Source organism: Sarcophilus harrisii, chromosome 4 (assembly GCF_902635505.1).
Source record: "Sarcophilus harrisii chromosome 4, mSarHar1.11, whole genome shotgun sequence".
Classification (NCBI taxonomy): Eukaryota; Metazoa; Chordata; class Mammalia; order Dasyuromorphia; family Dasyuridae; genus Sarcophilus; species Sarcophilus harrisii.
This window is the reverse complement of record NC_045429.1, coordinates 352510794-352531717: the sequence shown is the minus strand read 5'-3', so window position 1 is coordinate 352531717 and position 20924 is coordinate 352510794. Positions and strand designations below refer to the sequence as shown.

General features: G+C 34.4%; 1 protein-coding gene across 13 annotated transcripts in view; it reads left to right on the top strand.

Annotated features, from left to right (window-relative positions):
- The window catches only part of BCAS3 (BCAS3 microtubule associated cell migration factor), a 794545-nt gene that overhangs the window by 443093 nt on the left and 330528 nt on the right, over positions 1 to 20924 (top strand). For all 13 annotated transcript variants that reach the window (XM_023502118.2, XM_031968505.1, XM_023502116.2 and 10 more), the window contains one exon: positions 5967 to 6064. In XM_023502118.2, coding sequence (XP_023357886.1) covers positions 5967 to 6064 — 98 coding nt within the window. The remainder of the gene's footprint in view (positions 1 to 5966; positions 6065 to 20924) is intronic.

Below are 20924 nucleotides of genomic sequence, written 5' to 3'. Positions count from 1 at the left end.
ATTGCTGTAGTATTTTATTATAGACATATTTTCACTGCAATTCATGATTCCCTATCATCTTTTGGAATCTCTCTTGCTCCTAGTGAATATTTTATGTTTCTGATCATATTTCTCTAAATGTAGATTGTAAAATACTTTTCCAAACTAGTTTACTTTATGATATCTTTCTTGGATTTCTAATTGCTCCAAGTGATTGTATCCTGTTTTCTCACTTTTTTATTATTGGCATGATATTACCTTACAATTAAATATCATCTGAAATTTCTATCTGAATATTGTTTACTCTTTCAAGTCACTGAAATGACATATCAAAGATAAAATATTTTAGAAGAAAAAGCAAAGGAGAAACTCTCTTCAAATTTTGCATTTTTTCCTGTGGATTTTCTAACTTTCTTGTTATGAGGATTATATAATCCAAGATATAATGCAATTCATAGATTTTTATTAATTTTTCTCATTTTTTTATGAAGTTGGGTGCATCTTCAGTTCTTAGGATTTCAGTATTCCTTAACAAATTAATTTGCTATCCCACAGCTCTTTTGACCACTAAAAATGGTCATTCCAATGTTAAATAAAATTCCTAAATGTCCTCTTTTTACACCTATTTCTTTACTAGTGAAAATACTGTGGAAAATTCTCATTTTGATTTGAAATTAAGAAATGGCTTCAGTTAATCTTTTTTATATTTCTTGTGGTAAATAATCCATATTATATGATGGAATTAAGTTTTTACCTACCACATTGCCATCAAGCAATAATATCTCTTTTTAGAAAGCAAAGCCAACAGTAAAGTTGGTTAGACCTTTTATTTCTTCTTAAGGAGTGACTAATGCTAAATAGAAGAGCATATATCCTGTACCATTTCTCTGCCTTAAAAACAACAACAGGGCAGCCTAGGTGGCACAGCTAAGATAGATCTTCAACTCATATCTAACTTACTATCTTATAGTCAGTTGTTGCCTCTGACTTTGTCCCTTGGTCCTCATGAAGCTCTTTGATTTCAGCTTCTCTAATGCATTTTTCATTTAATCATAGAGTATGGATCTAGGTTACCAATCTGCTCAAGTCACATTTTATTTCCCCATATACATGAATTACTATATCACAAATCTCTGTGTCTTATTCTCATTACTTGAATTTAGGCCTTAGTGTTTTCTCCTACAACCTCACCCCCAATAGTAGGTAAGTTCCTTGAAATTAGGAACTGCTTTGTTCTTCTCTTTATCTGGTATTTAGTAGGCACTTAGATATTTATTGAATGAATAAGACCCAGGACCATTTGATCCTCCTTTTTGGCTAGCCCAGTTGTTAGTGTTCTTGTTGTCTGTCCTTTGTTTTTGAAGAAGACCAGGACATCTGGGAGGTGATGCCATAACATGCAAATGAATTGGATTTAAGTGTGAGAATGCCCTTCAAAGTCACCAGCCTTACTTTCTCCTCTAGAACTATTTGAATCCAGTGGCAAGATAGTCTACGCATAGTAGCCATATAATAAATGTTTGTGGAATGAAAGAAGATATGTAAGGCATTCATTACAGAAAGAAGAATATCAACAAAATGCAGAAAACATTGCCATTTTCATAAAACAGAAGTCTAGATACAGTGAGTAATCATCAGAATGATCTGAGTTCAAGTTTCACTTCTGACATATAAAAGTTGCCTTACAATTACTGATTTACATGAGCAGAACAAGTTCCCACACAAGAGTTTTCCTATATCAATAACATTGTAGTTCTGATCAAAACAAAAATGCAGTACATATAGGAAATTGGAGATTAGGTTCTTGGATTATAATAGGGAGATCAGAATACCATGCCTTTTGGCACATTATGAAAGGTTCATTTTATTTTTTTAGCCTTAATCTTCTTTTCCAGGAATATAACCTACAGTGAGTTAAAAGATTATTTAAAAGACTATTTGGATGTTAGTTGTCCTTCCTCTCTGACATAGTGCTTAATATTTAATATTTAAAAGGATCAAGCCATTTTCTTTCACCCTAATCTTGTTTGACTGTGGTTGTACAGCATTACCTCACCTTTGGAGACTTTGCATTAATTCAGTTCTATTTAACACACATTTGTTCAGTGCTCTGTATTAGACCCTGGGGATACAAAGACAAAACCAGTCAATAATCCCTGCCCTCTGTGGAGTTTACATTCTACTGGGATTTGCATTTTATAAACCTCAATTTGGCATTACCTTTGACTTCCCATTTATTTGAATCACTACCCTTCTTTGCTGTGGATTATGAGCTATACAGCCTTAGAACAGTTATACCTGTGGTTTTTTCTTCTAACCACCAATCTCAGTCTTCAATATAAAAATGTGTTTCATCTAGATATCAATGAATGATCACAATCTGGTATTTTAACTGTCAGGATTTATATTGAAATGGGGAAAGACCAGGACCTTAATTGAGCCGTAATCCACAGTGGATTCAGGATTATTGAAATGACCACAAGGCAGCTGAGAAATAAATGTATAAATGGTTACACCTGGAAAAGAGAGATAATTCTTGAGCAAATGGGAAGCTAACAGTTTCAAACTAATAGTAGGCTAAATCTGCAGAAACTTAATTTGTTAGTCATGGATAGTTCCTGATGTAGTGGTAGTCACATAGTCTGTGTAAGATAAGTCTTTCGACAAAAAACACTAGTTTCTTTACATTATTTCTCTTTAAGATAATATCAAATAGTTCATGATTGCCTGTAGTGCGTAACAATATTTAAGGCTTTCATGGAACCCCACTATTACTCCTTTGGCTATACTATCCTTCCTTCTTCTATGCTCTCTTCTCTTCTCCACCTATGCAAATCTTACTTGATCTTCAGAATCCAGTCTAGTACCACATTTTCCATGAATTCTTCCCTCATTCCCCAGATCACTTTGATTTCTCACATCTCTGAATTTCTCTGTTACTAAAGTATTAATAAATAAATAATTTATTGCTTCAAAATGACTGTGGTTTCTTGAAGCTTGTTGTAGAGCTCAACCTCTGGCACTTTCCTAGCAAGCTACAAAGCACGGGCATGATAGCAGGCTCTCTGGCTATTGTCCTGGTATCAGCTTAGTTAATCTTATGCCTAGAAGAAACAGAATTAGAAGGGCATAGCCAAGATAGCATAGTAACAGGAAGAATTAAAGTGAATTACTTGCTAAAACTTTTTCAAACAGATTTAGAAAAACACCAAACTGAATCCTGATGAGGAAATCCAAGAAATCTCAGCACAGGAAGACAAAGAAAGCTAGATATCTGTGGACTTCAAGTAGATGTTCTAGTCAGGAACATAGCACACAAAACAGCCTGGTACATGGAAGGGCTATACACAAAAGCAAGAAGAGGGCCTATCTCAGTCTTTCCTTGTGGAGAAGGTATGTTAGGAATTGGCCCTGAGATCCCAGGTTAGATGCAGAAACAGATGCCAGCCAGCAACTTTGTCACTCACTATCCTGTCTCATGTTACAGACTCAAAGAAGATGAAGAGTCTTGTGACTAGAGAGAGCTATGTAGCTGTGAATCGTATACTGCAAATAGAGCAGATTCAGAAGCAAGCAGCAGGAGCAATGTGGTTCAGATAGCCAGCTACAGAGCAGACATTCAGCTCCAATTTTTAGCCTAGTCTGAAGCCAGTAAACAAATAAGCTGGGCAAGAATCCCAGAATGGAGGAAAATCTGCAGTTCTAGCACTCAGAACCAGTTTTCCAGCTGGCTATTAGGGGCTGAATCTAGGATACTAGGTCACAAACTTGCAGAGTTTAGATAACAAGGATCAGCCTTACCCTGGTAACAAGGATCAGCCTTACCTGGGATCATACAATACTCCAAGAAAGCTGCAATATGATTGACCCACACCTAGTCCCTAGAAATGGACAAATATCTGGCCCTGACATTAAATCAAAAGTCAAGATTGCTTGTCAACAAGTCAATTCTCAAATCAAAAAAAAAAAAAAAAAAAAAAAAAAAAAGAATAACAGGTTATTATATCTTCTGGATGCAAATCCAGAAGAAGAGTATGATTTTAAAGCATCTACAAGGAAAATCTAAAAGAAAAACAAAGCTTGGACATAAATTCAACTAGAATTCTTGGAAGAGATGAAGCAAGAATTTAGAAGAAGTAATTATATTCTTTTTAAATGAGAGCAATAGAGGTATAAAAAAAAACAAGAAATGAGAGTTTTGGAAGAAAGAACTGGAAGGGGACTTAACAGCTTAGCACAAAAGATACAAAAACTTGTCCAAAGAAAAAACTCACTGAAAATTAAAATGTACCAAAAAGAAGCCCACAGCTCTGTGAAACAACAAGAAATACTAAAATAATCTATTAAAAAATAGAAAAATATAATATCTCATAACAAAAACAAGTTATCTAGAAAACAGATCAAGGAAAATAAAATTAAGAATCATTGGACTATCTGAAATCCACGATCTAAAAAAGAGCATATACATGATATTTCAAGAAATCTTCAACAAAAACTGCAGATATTAGCACCAGAGGATAAGGCAAGAATGGGAGGAATCACCTCCTGAAAGAAGCTCTAAAATAAACACTCACATGAATAATATAGTCAAAATCAGAAAAATATTGCATGAAACTAGAAAAAAGAATTCTGTTACTGAAGAGCCACAGTCAGATTCACACATGATTTAACAGCCACTACTAGAAAAGAGTAAAGAACTTGGAAGAATGCAAGAAGGAAAATACAGGCTTAGAAACAAGAATAACTTTTCTAGCAGGGCTGACTACAAGGGATGAGAGGGGGTGGGGTGAGGTGTGAATTTTAATACAGTAAAGGATTTTTAAACATTCCTGATGAAAAGTCAAGAGGTTGAGTAGAAAACCTAAAGTTCAAACACAAAGTTAAAAGAAACAAAGTAAACAAGAATGGACAAAATAATGGCCTAAAAAAAAAATTGCTTATATTTAAATATGAGGAAGTAATGCATGTGTTTCTTCTGAACCCTGTCATCATTAGGAGTGATAGAAGGAGTTTATTTAGACAGAAAACAAACAATAATAAAGTTATGGGGAGATAATAAGTGTCCCCTCTGAAACCTGTCATCTTTAGAGGTCATAGACAGAGAGTCTACTTAGAAAGCCTGTGAATGCTCATTATATTGTGGTGATTTTTAAAAAGAATAGAGAGGAAAAAGAATACACTAAAATTTTACTTTTCTTTCTTTCTCAGTTGTGGAGTGGAGAGGAAAGACATATTTTTGCCAATTGAAAAAAAATAAAATCTGAAAAAATAAAAGAGGATTGGCCACTACAGAATGAATTGGGGGGGGGGGGAGGGAGGCTACCATGATTCTGAAAACTATATAGTAAGGAGTAGAGGGTTTATGATTTCTTATCAGTGAAAGGTATATTCCTATTAATGAAATTATAGGTCTTTAGCATTATTATCTATGCCACTTATTTTGGCACTTAATCATATTCTCATTTACATTGGTGCTTCTTGTGCCTATATCTTGTCATCTCAACTATAAGCTCTTGGTGAGCAAGAACAAGCTTTGACTTTTTCCATTCATTGCCTTACTTAGTGAAGTGAGGACACTTAATAAGTACACATTAAATATTTATTGGATGAAAGAATTAGAATTTTGTATCAGATTTGGCTTCAAGTGGTCTGTTTAGTGATACTTTTTTTGGAAAGGGAATTTTGTCATAAATTTTTTGTAATATAGAATGAAATTGTATTATTTCATTTTTACTCTACTAAGTCTATAGCTAAAAGAAAAATCTGTTTACATAGAGGAAGACAAGGAAAAGAGAGATGTATACTGTGCTTCAGCCTTGTACAAAAATTAGGAAGAATGCTGCTCTCTTGCTTGGCTGATTTCAGAATAAATAGTTCTTTAATGGATTGGACTGCCTCAGCATTCTTGATTTAGGATCTGTTGCAGCAAGCGGCAGTTCTGACACCAGTAACATATGTGAAGTAAATTAAATTAAATTGCCTTGCAGGATCCAGCCAGTCCGCTCTGACCCAGTCAGCATGCCAGGGTCGTCTCGTCCCGTCTCTGATCGAAGGGGAGTTTCTACAGTGATCGATGCTGCCTCAGGTAGAAAACCATTCTCTGTGTTTGAGTTGATACCTTGTTAGTTCTGTCCAGTTTTAGCTGTTTTCTGACACGGTGTGATAATGTTTTTTCTTCCCTTTTTTATGTTTTAAAATATAATACTCCATCTTTTGTGTGTTGCTAAACATTGCCATATATTTAAACATTCTTAAAGTTGGTGAACGCTATGGTGAAGTTGGCACTTGATTAAATGTAACGAACACAATATTGAAGGCTGTAATGTTGATGACTTATTTTGCCTTTGATCATTTGAATGAGGATCAGCAGGCTTGACATATAACATAAATACAATATATGGGTTCAATTTACTCAACCTGTTGAGTATCAAAGTGCCTGATCTATGGAACCAGAGAGAGCCCAAATTCTCTAGCTTGAATGCTTTTATTATTGAAAGCATAAAGTTTGGAAATTCATTACCTTAACTATATTCTCTTTTTCAACTTTATTAACTCCCTATAGTATACATCATTAGTGTCTGGGAGCAAGGATTTAGGCCTTTGTAGGTGACATTAGTTAGGTGGAATTTTTTGAGAATGGCTGCTGGAAAAAAAAAAAACAAAAACAGAATTGTATGTTGATTTCAGTAATAGATATTTTTTTCCTGTTTCCAAATTGAGAGAGTTTTTAACCAAAAAAACCAAAAAACTAGAATCTCGATATTTTATATTCTGGTGCAGATGTGTAGCATCTGAAGACTGCCCGCAGCAGGGTTTTGTCAAATAAAATCTCTCACAAGTAGAATTATTAAACATACAGCATTAGTCAAACAGTTCAGTCAGAGAGGATTTTAATCTGTAGTGATTTTAGAATCCCTAGCAACTACTGATTGGATTAAAGCTTAAAATGTAAATGAAAATGATAGCAGAACCAGATTTTTGAAGCTGGCTTTTAAGAGAGTGATGGGTAGTGGGCTCCTGTTTCTAATTGTGATTTCTATGCTTAGATTCTGAACTTTGAAGGCTATGTGTTTTCCTAGGTTTGTTTATGTTATTTAAGCAGTAAGTTTCATAATTGCCTTATTTAAGAGCTTTCTCCTCACTTCCTTTATAAATCTTAATTTTGAAGGCTTCAAACTTGTCTCCTTAGTTGAACTTGGCCAACCAGGACTGCCTCCTGGGAACAAGAATACATATACATCTATCTCTGCTTTTCCACTATGGAGTAGGTGTGATGATATATATTTTTTTTTTTTTAGAGATAATCTCTTAGATCATTTCTTGATGTGAGTATACTAATGACAGACTTTTGCTAGTTTATAAAGTTCTCATTTCCTACTATGCATCTTAGAAATTAGATACTTTAACTAAAATATTTTACTCTATGTCCATAAGTTTAATTTGTTGGTATTTCCTACATTTTACAACAATCAGGTTATTAGTATTTTTTAGAGAAAAGTAGCTACTGTGAATAAGCAAGAATATGGCCCTGATATATTTCCACAATGAAGGTAACTACTTCCAGAATTATGTTAAGGTGACATTTCTCATTTACCATCTTAGTACCAACTCTGTTTTAGCTCCTAACCAATTAATTGCAGGTAATGTGCAAAGTTTGTAATGAACCTTTTTTGCTTAACTTTAAAAGTTTAATTTTAGATTGACTTTTTCCTGCTTCCTACAGTTATCATTAAAATCAAGTGAGGTATTTGTAAGGGGTTAACGCATTCTCTGACACATAGTAGGTGCTTAATAAGCTCATGTTTTCTTCTTTTCTTCCTTCCTAGTATTCCTCCAAAGTATGGTAACGGGACATTTAGAATATTTCTTTAGATCTCCAATCCTCAACTTAAATGGTCATCCCTGATATTTAGTTGGTAAAGACCATTTCAGGAGTTGGACTCCCATCCTTTCTCAAATCCTTTTCAATTAAAGTAGGCAAGCACAGCCATTTCCCCAGTAGGACTGACTGATTTACTTACTTCAAGACAATAAGACACATGTGTATTAAAGCAACCTTGGAAAGAGACAAACCAAAAATAAGAGCCTGGACTCTGAAAAAGCCATTCTCTAAGTCACCTTAGAGGAGTTTTCTGCATGTTGTGTGTCTGTGGAGCAAATCACACTTGGTTGTGAAGTGCATGATTATATTTTATTGTCATCTTTTCAGGCAAAGCTTCGTCTAAAAGAGCAAAGTGACTGTAACTGGCTTGGTTTCTCCTGATGATTGTAAGATAGAATAGGTTATTTTCTTTATGAAAACAAGTTTATTGGAAAATACCTTTTTAGGTTTTTCCTTTAAAAGGAGGCAATAAATTTTTATCATGGCTCCTGAACCAGGAAGTCCTCCACTGGGTCTGACCCATGTGTACACTGGAGGCTGCTGGGCTTTATGAAGATTCTTATCTCGCTGTTTGATGGTTGATTGCTTAGAGGTTGGACTATGGCGCCTCCTCTTATCAGGCAATATCACTTTGTCTTACCTTCAGACAATTTATGAGATCACGTTTATCATCTTTTTAATTGTTCTGCTGGCACGTTTTAATAGCTTTCAAATATTGTGGGTGACAGCTTTTTCTATGTGTGTGTGTCCAACCTGGTGGTGGTATAAATCTACTTAATATGATTACTTTTCAGTCATAGAGACTAAAACCTACTGTCAAGTAGCTCTAAAGTCTTTGTTCTAGGAAATCACAAAATAATTCTTATTTTAGTATTATTAGTATTTAGTATTATAAGTCCTTAGCCCCGAATTTCCTTTTGGAGACATGTAAGAAAACTATGTTTTTGGTGCTGCAAGAAAAAAATACTTCATTTTCACTAAAAAATTCCTGAAAATTAAGTTTACAACTTGAATTATGGTTCATTGTTTTCCAGAGACTTTCTTTTGGAAATTAAAAAAAATAATAATAATGATAGTAATTCTAGTAATCTTAGCAAGGGGTAAATTCTGTGCCTTAAGAGAAATGTCATAGACTTATACCTCTTTAGGTTAATATCTCCTCTCTGTGTGTTTTCTGAGATGTGTATAATTTAGAAAGCAGCACTTGAACACTATTGAAGTTTAAAGTTTGAGCTATGTTCAGAGAATCACAGAATCTCAGTGTTAGAAGGAAACATAGAGGTCAATTAAGATTAATTATTATGTTCACAACAGTTCCTTCTATGACATCCCCGTAAAATGGACTTCTAACCTCCTCTTGAAGATTTCTAGTAATGGAGAATATAGAATAGGGGTTTTTCCCTTAGATACCAATTATCTCTGCTTTCTTGCTACTACTACTAAAACCATAGGTTTTATAGGTATGATTAGTTCTCTTTCCTATAAGTAGAACCAGACGTGAATGCTGGAAAAAAATAGAACAGTGTGTCAAATTTTAGCAGTAGAGCAAACAAGGTAAATCTAATGTCTTTTTCAACTGAAACATCTTGAGATATTTGAAGACTATTATCATGGTCCCCACTGTGTTTTATCAGGGCTAAAGAAATCTAGTTTCTGCAGCCAATCTTCATATGCCACAATCTTGAATTTCCCTAATTTCCTGGTTGCTCTCTTGAATAGTTTCCATTTTATTAAGGGCCATTATAAATGCTAATACTTAGAACTAAACATAATGCCCCAAATGAGGTATAATTGTTCTATAAATGTTCTGTTTGATCTTTTTCCTGAGTTGAAAACTACTGTCTGAAAAAGTTTGGGCTTTTGATAATTAAAGAATTCTTTCTTCCTCCTTGTGATCCAAAGTAGGATCATTTTGAGTATTATTCTCTCATAAGAGCCCATTTAATATATCCAGATATAGATTACCCAAAAGAGTTTAGACTTGAGAGAATTTGTAAATATTTCCACTCTCACCATTTACTCTCTCTTTGTTTATAGAAAATATTGATAGAAGAAGGGATTTATACCCCTACTTTGACTAAATACCATAATTCTTTTCTGTATATCCCAAATGCAAAACCACTTGAAAATTTATTCTCATAGTTTATATTTTATAGCATGTCATTCAAAATATATTCCTTTTAAAGGGCAGACTGTTGAGCAGTTAATAGTTGATGTAGTTCTCAGAGGCTTTTTTTAAAAATTGTTTTTCCCACTTTAATAACTGAGCATACCACCTTCCAGAGTTGGTAAATCAATGCTGCTGGGGAAGCTTGAAGCCCCTGCTTTTGAATACCCAATGATGAGTCTGAAAAAAATGCAGCTGATATTTTAAGGACACTTTTCTTGGTTTGTACCTTCACTATAGAGAAGTCTTAATTGAGAACATTAAATCCCAAAGTCGGAAGGGATCTTAGAATACATTTAGTACAACTTCCTTCCCCACAGAGTAATCTCTTCTCTAACAAATGGCCATCTACCTTTTAATTGGAAACTTTTAGATCTTTCAAGTAATGCTAAAACCAATTTTCTCATTGCATGGGATCTTGTAAGTGACTAGTATACCAAAGTGACATTCTTGAGTCTTTAGGAAAATACCCACAAAATAAAAGATATCCTGTTGATAAAATAAACCATCGATGATAGTACAGGATAGAAGTGGAAATGAATACAGCTGTGTCAGACAAATAAAATATGTCTTTAGCTGTCAGACAGATTCTGGCATGGTATATTGTATACCGCAGGAATGGAAATGATTTTCTGGTACTTGCTAGAAGTTTTGGGACCTCTTTTATGTATTAAAGTAGACCCCCCAAAAAAAGTAATGATTTTTGAATGAACAGAAATTGATTTCTCTCTTTTTTTAAAACTGTGGACTTAATATTGACAAACACAAATGTTTTCATATACAAGGAAAACGGATTACATATGAAACTACAAATCTCTGTTGCACATAGTTTATTTTTTAGGTAACATGTTAACTTGAATACAGTTTTGTTAATACCATCCCTGTTTGTTTCTCTTCTACCCTAACTTCCATTTTCTCTATTCTGTGAGGGTTTTTTTTAATGTTTCAATAATATTATTTTCTTTATTTTTTTTATTTATAAATGCTATCCAATCTCTTATCCTTTTCACAATTATTCATCTCTCTCCACTGTGAAATAAAGCCCTCCTTTGTAACAGATTAGTATTGTCAAGCAAGATTCATCTAAGAATGTATGTTATTTTGTGTTGGAATCTTTACAAACTGTTAAGCCATTGGAGTTGATAGAGACAATAATTATCTAATTTGGCATGGTTCAATATGATTGATTTAATCTTATAAGGAGATATTTTGGGCCAGAACTTGAAACAAGGTACTAAGTACAACTGATAGAAACAATGTTTGTGTTCACACCTTTAGAAAGCTCATAAGTATCTAAGTACTCAGTGGAGTTCACACATTTGGGAGATTTCAGGGCTTAGTATGAGATCCAAATTCACACCTCCCTTAGGGCCAGAGAGCACTCTGGGAGATAACCCAGAATCCCTCTCTCTCCAGAAGGAGGAGTTAACCTTTGGGAGACCATATATATACAGGAAGCTCTTAAAGCTGGGGAGAGTTTACTTGGGAACATTCCCAGGGGTCGGAGAGTCGGAGAGGAGCACTCTCCTACAAGAAAAGCCTACAAGAAGAAAGCCTACAAGCCCTATCTTCGAGGCAAGAAAAATTCATCATATCTTCTATCTTGGTGCTGGCTGGAGTCAGAAGGACAAACCTTTGGATTTGGAGACATTCGGGCGGAGCTCTTAGACCCAAGCGGAGAGATAGGCCTCTGAACTAACCGGGCTATATTGAAGGACACAATAAAAGATCTGAACTCTTTTATCACCTGGCTGTGTTTTGGAAAAAGAACACCAACAATTTTGAAGTTGTTTTTTTCCTTTGCCTTATTGTAATCATTGTATTTGTTCTGGGAACTCTTTCCAGTTTTCTTAGACTCCATTCCTTTTATTATTTCTTACAGCAAAATAATATTCCATTACATTCATGTTCCACAGTTTCTTCAACTATTCTACAATTCAAGGATTCCCAATTTGTTTCTCATCCTTTTCTATTCTAAAAGTGCTGATACGAATATTTCTGTACCTATGATTCTTGTCTTTTCTGTCTTTCAAGCTATATATGCTTTATAATATCACTTTATTTATGAATGAAGTTTAAAATTACTTTTCATCATAGTGGATTGGTCTAGTTCATTGTCTATGCCCCAAATTTAAATGAATTGCGATTTTTAGTCCAAGTATTAAAGCTTTAGTGTTCTTATTAGTATGTAGATGGCAGAGTAGAAAAAACATTCAGCTGAACATTTACAACATTCTCCATCCTAAAAGAATGCCTCAATTGAATTCTGGAGTGGCAGAGCTACCAGTGTCAGAATAAGACAACATAGAATGTCAGAAAGAGATCTGTGACAGAAAGAGGAGGCTAACCTAGAAACCATATGGATGAAACACCAGTAGTGGAAATAAGTGGTGGAGATAGAAGAAGCAGATGCTTTAGGAGCTCTTAAACCAAAAATGGTATGCTGACTTGCCAACTGGTCAGAAAGATATTACAAGGCAATGGATGTTGAAGTCTGCTTGGCAATTCCAATTCTATATATCCAATTCTGGGTTATAACTCATGGGCAGGGAAGTGCACTTTTGGTCAAAAGGAGTGGAAGCCCTGAAGGACTGTATCTCTTTGGATCCTAAAGGTTCATAATCCTGAGAAACAATATTTTTCCTCTACCAAAGGAATAGGAGCCTTAAGGAACAGTATTGATTTCAATCTCAAGAAATCAGGAGTCCATTTTGGGACCAAAATGCAAAAATAGGAGAGCAGTGACCACACATTTCACCAGATCATATTATCTTGGAAGCATCAAAAACTTCCAGGGCCCTAAGAACCAGCTCTGAAAACAGTAGAACCTGAAGCTTCAGTCAGTGCCTTACTCCCCTGTCTCTTCTCTACTTCTCCTTACTAGGTAAACAAAGCTCAATTTAACATAAAATTCCATATCAAGAAATAAAGTGGGAAAATGAACAAAGAAAAAAAAAAAAAAAAAAAAAGAACAAAAAAAAAAAAAAAAAAAAAAAAAAAAAAAGAATGAACATATCCTCTAGTGACAGGGTAGATCAAGACACAAACTCAAAAGACAATAAAGTCAAAATAATTATTAGGTCAGAGAAAAATGAAAATTGGACATAAGCTCAACAAGAATTCCTGAAAAAGCTCAAAAAAGGATTCTCAAAACCAAATAAGGGTACTAGAAGAAAAAGTAGATAAAGAAATGAAAGCAAAGGAATAAAATCATATAAAGCTAACAGCTTAGAAAAGAGGCACAAAAAAAAAAAAAAAAAAAAAGACTGAAGAAAATAAGAACATTGACCAGGAGGTAGAACCCAGATGACAGAGTAAAGGCAGGAATTCACCTATCTTCTCCCCCAAAATGCTCCAAATTCCTTTAAATAATGACTCTTTTTTTAAAAAATAGCTTTTTATTTACAAGTTATATGCATGGCTAATTTTACAGCATTGACAATTGTCAAACCTTTTGTTCCAGTTTTTCCCCTCCTTCCCCCCACCCTCTCCCTTAGATGGTAGGATGACCAATACATGTTAAATATATTAGAGTATAAATTAAATACAAAATAAGTATACATGTCCAAACCATTATTTCGCTGTTCAAAAAGAATCAGACTCTGAAATATTGTACAGTTAGCCTGTGAAGAAAATAAAAAATGCAGGTGGGCAAAAATATAGGGATTGGGAATTCGATGTAATGGTTCTTACTCATCTCCCAGAGTTCTTTCGCTGGGTGTAGCTGGTTCAGTTCATTACTGTTCCATTAGAACTGATTTGGTTCATCTTCTTGCTGAAGATGGCCAGGTCCATCAGAATTGATCATCATATAGTATTATTGTTGAGGTATATAATGATCTCCTGGTCCTGCTCGTTTCATTCAGCATCAGTCGTGTAAGTCTCTCCAGGCCTTTCTGAAATCATCCTGTTGGTCGTTTCTTACCAAACAATAATTAAATAATGACTCTTAAAAAACACACTGGCCAAATATAAAAAAAGAGGTACAAAAATTCATTCATAGAAATAGTCTTAAAATGTAGAATTGGCCAAATAGAAAAAAGAAGTACAAAAACTCAATGAAAAAAATAATAGCAAGAAACAATAAAAGGGGGATGAGTATGTGTATAAAAAGGGAAGGCAGATAAAAGAAAAGAGTGATCAGAAACAAAACAGACTTGAGAGGAGGGACAGGATAAAAATAGAGAAAGATAAACAAGGGAAAAAAAGAGGATAGAGAGAAGCACACTAATCATAACTGTGAATTTAAATGGGATGAATTCATTTACAAAATGGAAGCTAACAGCTGAATAGATTAGTAACTGAAATCTAACATTGTTCACAAGAAACACACTTGAAATAGAAATGTAGAATTACACTAAGGAACTAGAACAGGGTCTTATGCATTAGCAGAAGTAAGAAAGGCAGGAGTAGCAATCATGATATCAAGACAAAGTAAAACAAAAATAGACCTAATTAAAAGGGATAACCAGAGAAACTACAACTTACTAAAAAGAACCATAGACAGTAAAGTAATATCAATACTGAATATATATGCACCAAATGCCACAGCATTCAAATTCTTAAAGGAAAAGTTAAGTGAAAAATTGTAGGAGGAAATAGTAAATTGCACTAGTGGAGGACCACAACTCTCCTCTGTCAGAGCTAGATAATTCTAACTATAAAATAAACAAGAAGGAAATCAAAGAGATGAATAAGAAAAGTTATATATGACAGACCTCAAGAAAATAGAATGGGTACAGGAAGGAATATACATTTTTTTCATCTGTACATGGTAAATTCACAAAAATTGACTACATATTATGGCATAAAAATCTTAGCAGCAGATACAGAAGAGCAGAAATATTTAGTGTACCTCTTTTAAACTACAATGCAGTAAAAATTGAACTTTATAAAGGACTGTAGAAGTATAGATTAAAAGTTCATGGAAAACTAAACTATCTGATTCTAAAGAATAAATGGCTCAAATTTGAGAACAAATCATAAAAATAATAATTTCATTAAAGAAATTAGCAATAAAACAACATTCCAAAATTTATGAGATGCAGCCAAAAAAGTACTTGGAGGAAATTTTATATCTCTAAATGCACATATCAATAAAAGAAAGATTCAATTAATGAATTGGACATGCAACTTTAAAAAAAAAAAAACACAACCTAAAAAAAGGAAAAATTAAAAATCTCCAATTAGAGACCAAATGGGAAAATCCTGAAAATCAAAGGAAAGAGTAATAAAATTGAAAGTAAAAAACAAAAACAAAAATAACCATTCAACTAATAAAACTATAAAATGATTTTATGGTGGTTGGGGGAACCACCAATAAAATAGATAAACCTTTTTTTTTTTTTTTTTTAAGATTTTTTAATCTTAAATTACCAAATTACCAGTCCCAAAAATGAAAAGAATGAATATATCACCAATGAAGATGAAATTAAAGAAATTATTAGGAGTTATTTTGCCCAATTATATGCCAATAAAACTGTCTAGATGAAATGAGTAAATATTTATAAAAATACAAACATCCCATATTAACAGAAAAGGAAATAAAATATTTACATAATCCTATTTTGGAAAAAGAAATTGAACAAGCCAGCAATAATATGCTGCCTTTTTAAAAAAAGTACCTAGAACCAGATGAATTTGCAGGTAAAAAAAATCTATTTGCAGGTAAAAAAATAGTTTCAAATTTCTTTCAAATAAATAAGGAACAATTAATCTGAAACTATTTGAAAAATAGCTAAAGAAAGAATCTTACCAGATTTTTTCTGTGACACAAAAATGGTTTGGTATCTAAACCAAGGAAAGCAAAAACAGAGAAGAAATATTCAGTCCAATTTTTTTTCTTTTTCTTTTTTTTAAAATTTATTTACTTATTTTATTATAGCTTTTTATTTATAAGATATATGCATGGGTAATTTTTCAGCATTGATCCTTGCAAAACCTTCTGTTCCAATCTTTCCCCTCCTTTCTCGCACCCTCTCCCCCGGAGAGCAAGTAGACCAATACATGTTAAATATGTTAAAGTATATGTTAAATACAATATATGTATACATATCCATACAGTTATTTTGCTGAACAAGAAAAATCTAGTCCAATTTTCTTAATGAATATCAGTACAAAAGTTTTAATTAAGACATTGCAAGGAAATTACAGTAATATACCCCAAAGATCCGATGCAGTGATCCAATGGGATTTTTATCAGGAATGCTGGGTTGGTTCAATATTAGAAAATTTGACCATGCTAATAAAAACAACAAGAAAAGAAATTGTATGATTTTAATAGTAAATGTGAAAAACAAGCATTTGATATAGTCAATATCCCTTCCAATTAAAAACACTAGAAATCATGGGAATTCACTGAATCTTTTTTTAAAACAGTCAGTAGTATCTACAAGCAAATATTATCTTTAATATGGATAAACTTGAAACCTTCTCAGTGAGATCAGGGGGGAAGCAAGATGGTTTCAGAAAAATCCTGGAAAGACTTATGTGAACTGATGCAAAGTGAAGTAACCAGAATCAGCAGAACATTTTTATATAATCACAGCAATATTGTAAGGGTGATCAATTGTGATCTACTCTGATCAAGACCGTGACTCAAGATAATTTCAAAGGATCCGTGTTGAAAAATGTTATCTAGTTCTAAAAAGACAACTGATGAACTTTGAATGCAGATTAAATTATCTTTTTTTAACTGTATTTTTATTGTTTTATTTTGTTTGTGTTTTCTTTTGCAATATGACTAGTATGTAAATAGGTTTTACATGACTTCACTGTATAATCAATATCAAATTGCTTGCCTTCTCAAGGAGGGAAGTTAAGAGTTTGAAACCTAAATTTTAAAAAACGATTGTGGAAAAAAAATTTTTTTACAGGTAATCAAGAAATATTTAATAAAATAAATAAAATGGCTTAAAAAAATAATGCTGTCTGGAGGGAGTAGGGGATGGACTATGTATTGGAAGCCATGCCAGAGATCAGGAACATGAGAAACAGGCCTGCCTTTGCTCATAATGAAAGAGATCTGTTTCCTGGAATTTATGTAGAGTCAGCAATACGGTTTCACTTCTTTGTCACCTGAAAAGCATCTGTTGACAGACTTCTGTGACCCTATTGGAAACCACTATGCTTGCCTCCAGACTGAGCTCGACCTTCTCCATTTTCCTTGGGTCTCTCTTTCTCTTTCCTCCCCTCCTTTTCCTTCCAGAGGGATGTTAGGTTTTAGACTGTTGGTAGAAGATCAAAGGCAAGATAGCAGAAAGCCAAATCTTATCCTAGTTCAGTTATAAGGGGAAATCACCATTATTTTTTGAGGTAAAAGGAGATGGGGGAGGCAGAGGATGTTTCTCAATTGAGAAGCCTTTGTTGTAAGGACATGTTATTTCTTTGGTTCCCACCTCAGCTAAAAACATATATGTGATTTCTACATTTCAAGAGTGAAAGTTTCTTTGTGTGTCTTCTGCTTTTAGCTTTTTTTTTGAACATCTCTGGGGAAAATAATGAGGGTCTTCTAAATGGCATTCTTGAGCATAAGAGCTACTTGACAAGGGCAGGTGAGAGTCCAGGGTTAGCATCTTTCTCTTTTTGAGCTCTAGTCCATAGACCTCAAGTCAAGGCATGTCTGTTTATATAGCCTGAGCCAGGGGAGACCAGAGGAGGCAGTTATTAGAGTTTGTTTGAGTCTGAGCCGGGAAATCCATTTGTCTTAGTGACTTATGTGTCAAATTGTTAGCACCACAATGTTTTAAATTGTGTCCCGGAGCCCCAGTGGACTGTAGCTATAGGTGCAATCTGTAAGCTGAGAAATAAATAGCTTCTTTCCATTGAATGTGCAGTCTTTATGTATTTCCCCTGAGCTGACAAAAGTGAACCCCACCTCTTCACCCAGAGAGATATTGTTGAGATATCACCCTGGATATTGATGAGAACTGTCAGACCAGACTCAAAGCAAATAATCAGTGCAGAACTGGTTGTCTCTGTTTAGGGACTTTGGCAATGGTCTCATAGTGGGAAGAATACCTATAATATCTTGGAGACTTAGGTTCCAGTCCCAATTTTTGTCACTAATTCATTGTGTGATCCTGAATAAGTTCCTTCATATTTTTTGCTCCTCCATTTCCTAATCAGTAAAATGGAAGGTTAATATAAGTCATTATTAAAGTTACTTCCACATGTCTAACACATAATAGCCACTTAATAAATAACTGTTTATTCATTGATTCTTTTGTTCTTTACTTTTCCCTTTCATTGCCATTGCAAGACTGTAGTATTGCTCTGTCCTGCATGATCCTGAGTTCTTGAAGCTTAAACTAGCAGAAACCAAATTCTCTTAGGACTTATCAATCCAGAAAGACTTTAAGCATCTGTCATTTCTATCCTTCATCCAGTGGACAAGTATTTTCTAAGCACCTACTATGTGCAAAACACTGTGTGTGTTATATGCTAGGATTACAAAGACAAAATTGAGACAGTACCTGATCCCAGGAGGTGAAATTCTAGGCTCCTTACAGCCTTGCTAAGTTCTTCCAAGATTTCAGATCAGAAGACTACCCATTAAGGCATAGGGCTCTTTATTAAGGAATGGAAGATTTGAGATCTGATTCAGTGTATGGATTGTACATGCTGAGATAACCAAAGAGCCTTGAAATATTGAAGTCCAATTTCTTTGTCACATTCACATTTGGAGTAAATCAAAGTTTTTGTCATCTAAAGGTCTGATAAAATCTATGCCAGGCAGATTGCTCTGAACCCCATTTGGGGGCTATCATGGTATTAGGAGATCTTTTCCAAATAGTTCATAACTATTTAGGGAATCTTTAGGCCTCTCCAGAAAAACAAACAAACACATTTTATGTCCATGCTATAAATGGTTAATTAACATTACCTAGAGCCATTGCACCTTGCATGATGGTATGTTCCTAATAAATATTCATTTAGTCATTCAATAAACATGTAATAAACATCTCCTATGTATCAGATTATTTGTTAGATTGAAGGGGGAAGATAGATTCCCCCAAAGGGGGAAAAATAATACACTTCCCCTCAAGGAGCTTACATTCTACTGGGGAGAAATAGCATGTGTTTAGATAAGAAATCTTGTACAAAATACATACAAAATGATATCTTGGGGAGGGATGAGGGTAAATAGGAGGATATATCAGGATAGACTCCTTGAGGAAATAGTGCTTAAACGGAGATCTTTGAAAGGAGCAAGAAATCTCTGAAGTAGAAAATAAAGAAAAAGAGACTTCTGTGCTTTGGGAGCAGCCTGTGCAAAGGTACAAGCTTTGAAGTTGGAAAAGTATGTATAGTAAACAACAATCAGATTAATTTGGCCAGAGTGGAGCAAGCATATAAGGGAATATCATATTAAATAAGCCTGGAAAGGTAGGCTGGAGCCAGATTATAAAGAAAGGGCTTTAAATGCCAAGTGGAAGAGTTTATGCCTAGAGGCAAAAGAAAGTCACTGGAGCTTCTTATGCAGGAAGGTGACATGATCAAATCTGTGCTTTAGGAATATTACTTTGGCATTTGTGGTGGATAAATTGGAAAGGGGAAGAACTGGAAAGTTGAATCTTGGTTTCACCTCAGCTGAGAATAAAAACTGGGACACCTGGCTCCTAGCAATTTTTTCTTAAAATACATTATTATAGTGACACCTCCGAAAGCTTAAACCTCTTTCTACCCGATGTGATCAAATATTCATTCTGAAGCTGTCTACTAAAAAGTTCTACGTGGGGGTAGCCGAAAGAGATCAGCTATTCAGGTAGTGAAGATGTGTGAATGCAGCTGACATATGAAGTCTCTTGCTCTGTGAATTCCCAGCCTCTCCTTATTGCTGTAGGCAACAACTGACAGGTCTGAGCCGTCATTGGTTTCCCGTTTCTGGCGTTGATAGGACATGAGAACTCTTGGCGTCACAGATACTTAAAAACTGTCTCTGCTTGAATGGAGTCAGGCAGTTGCACAAAGATGTAATCAATATGGTTTGGAGTCCTTGACCTAAGTCCATAATTACCTGGACAATATAAAGGTAGTTTGTTGTTACACAGAATACTCCCATTCAGGATTTCTAGTGCTAAGCTGTAAATGTGACAAGGGAAGGTTTTGGCCCTCCATCTGTTTTTCAGAGTAATCTAGAAAATATAATAGTAACATAAAAGGAAATGCTTATGGGACTAGAACCAGTCTGTCATTAAAGGTTGGGGTTTTAGTCTCAACTGTGAGGTAAGAATGATAGCTGAATTTGAAAAAGAAACTTTGTGCCTTCTAGTTTATGGTAGTAATTTTTTTCATTCCAAAACAGGACTTATTCTTGGGATGTAAGATTTGTTTGGCTGTTCCCTTTATTGGGCTCAGTATCTGAACTTGAAGGGAGTGTATAAAAATCTAATACTTTTGACTTTGTGACTTCTTTGGAGCTGACTTTCTTAGATTTTCCCACTCTCCTACAGTGAACCTGAGACTGTATGATATACTACAAAAGGAATTTGATAAACAGATCTTTTCTATTTCCACTAGGAGAAAAATCAACAGGAGACAGTTCTCTGTTTTCTTGTCTATTTATTTAAACAGCAACAACAACAGCTTGCCCTGAATCACAAGTTATAGCAGTGCAATTTAGGTATATTGATGCATAATGTCCAGGTTGCCTTGCCTCCTGGCTCTGGGGTTTGAGAAACCATAAATGACCTGAAGCTCTCAGTGGAATCCTACTATTCCATCACTGCTTGGAAGTAAAATCTTGGTCCTTTTGTGCCTTATCAGATAGCTCAAGTTGCCATTGAGCTATCTGGTGAAGGAATACAGAATGGTTTGGGGAGGAAGGAGTGTGAATAATTAACTATATAAATAATTGAAGAAATAGAGGATAAACAAAATCTGACTCCAAAAGCA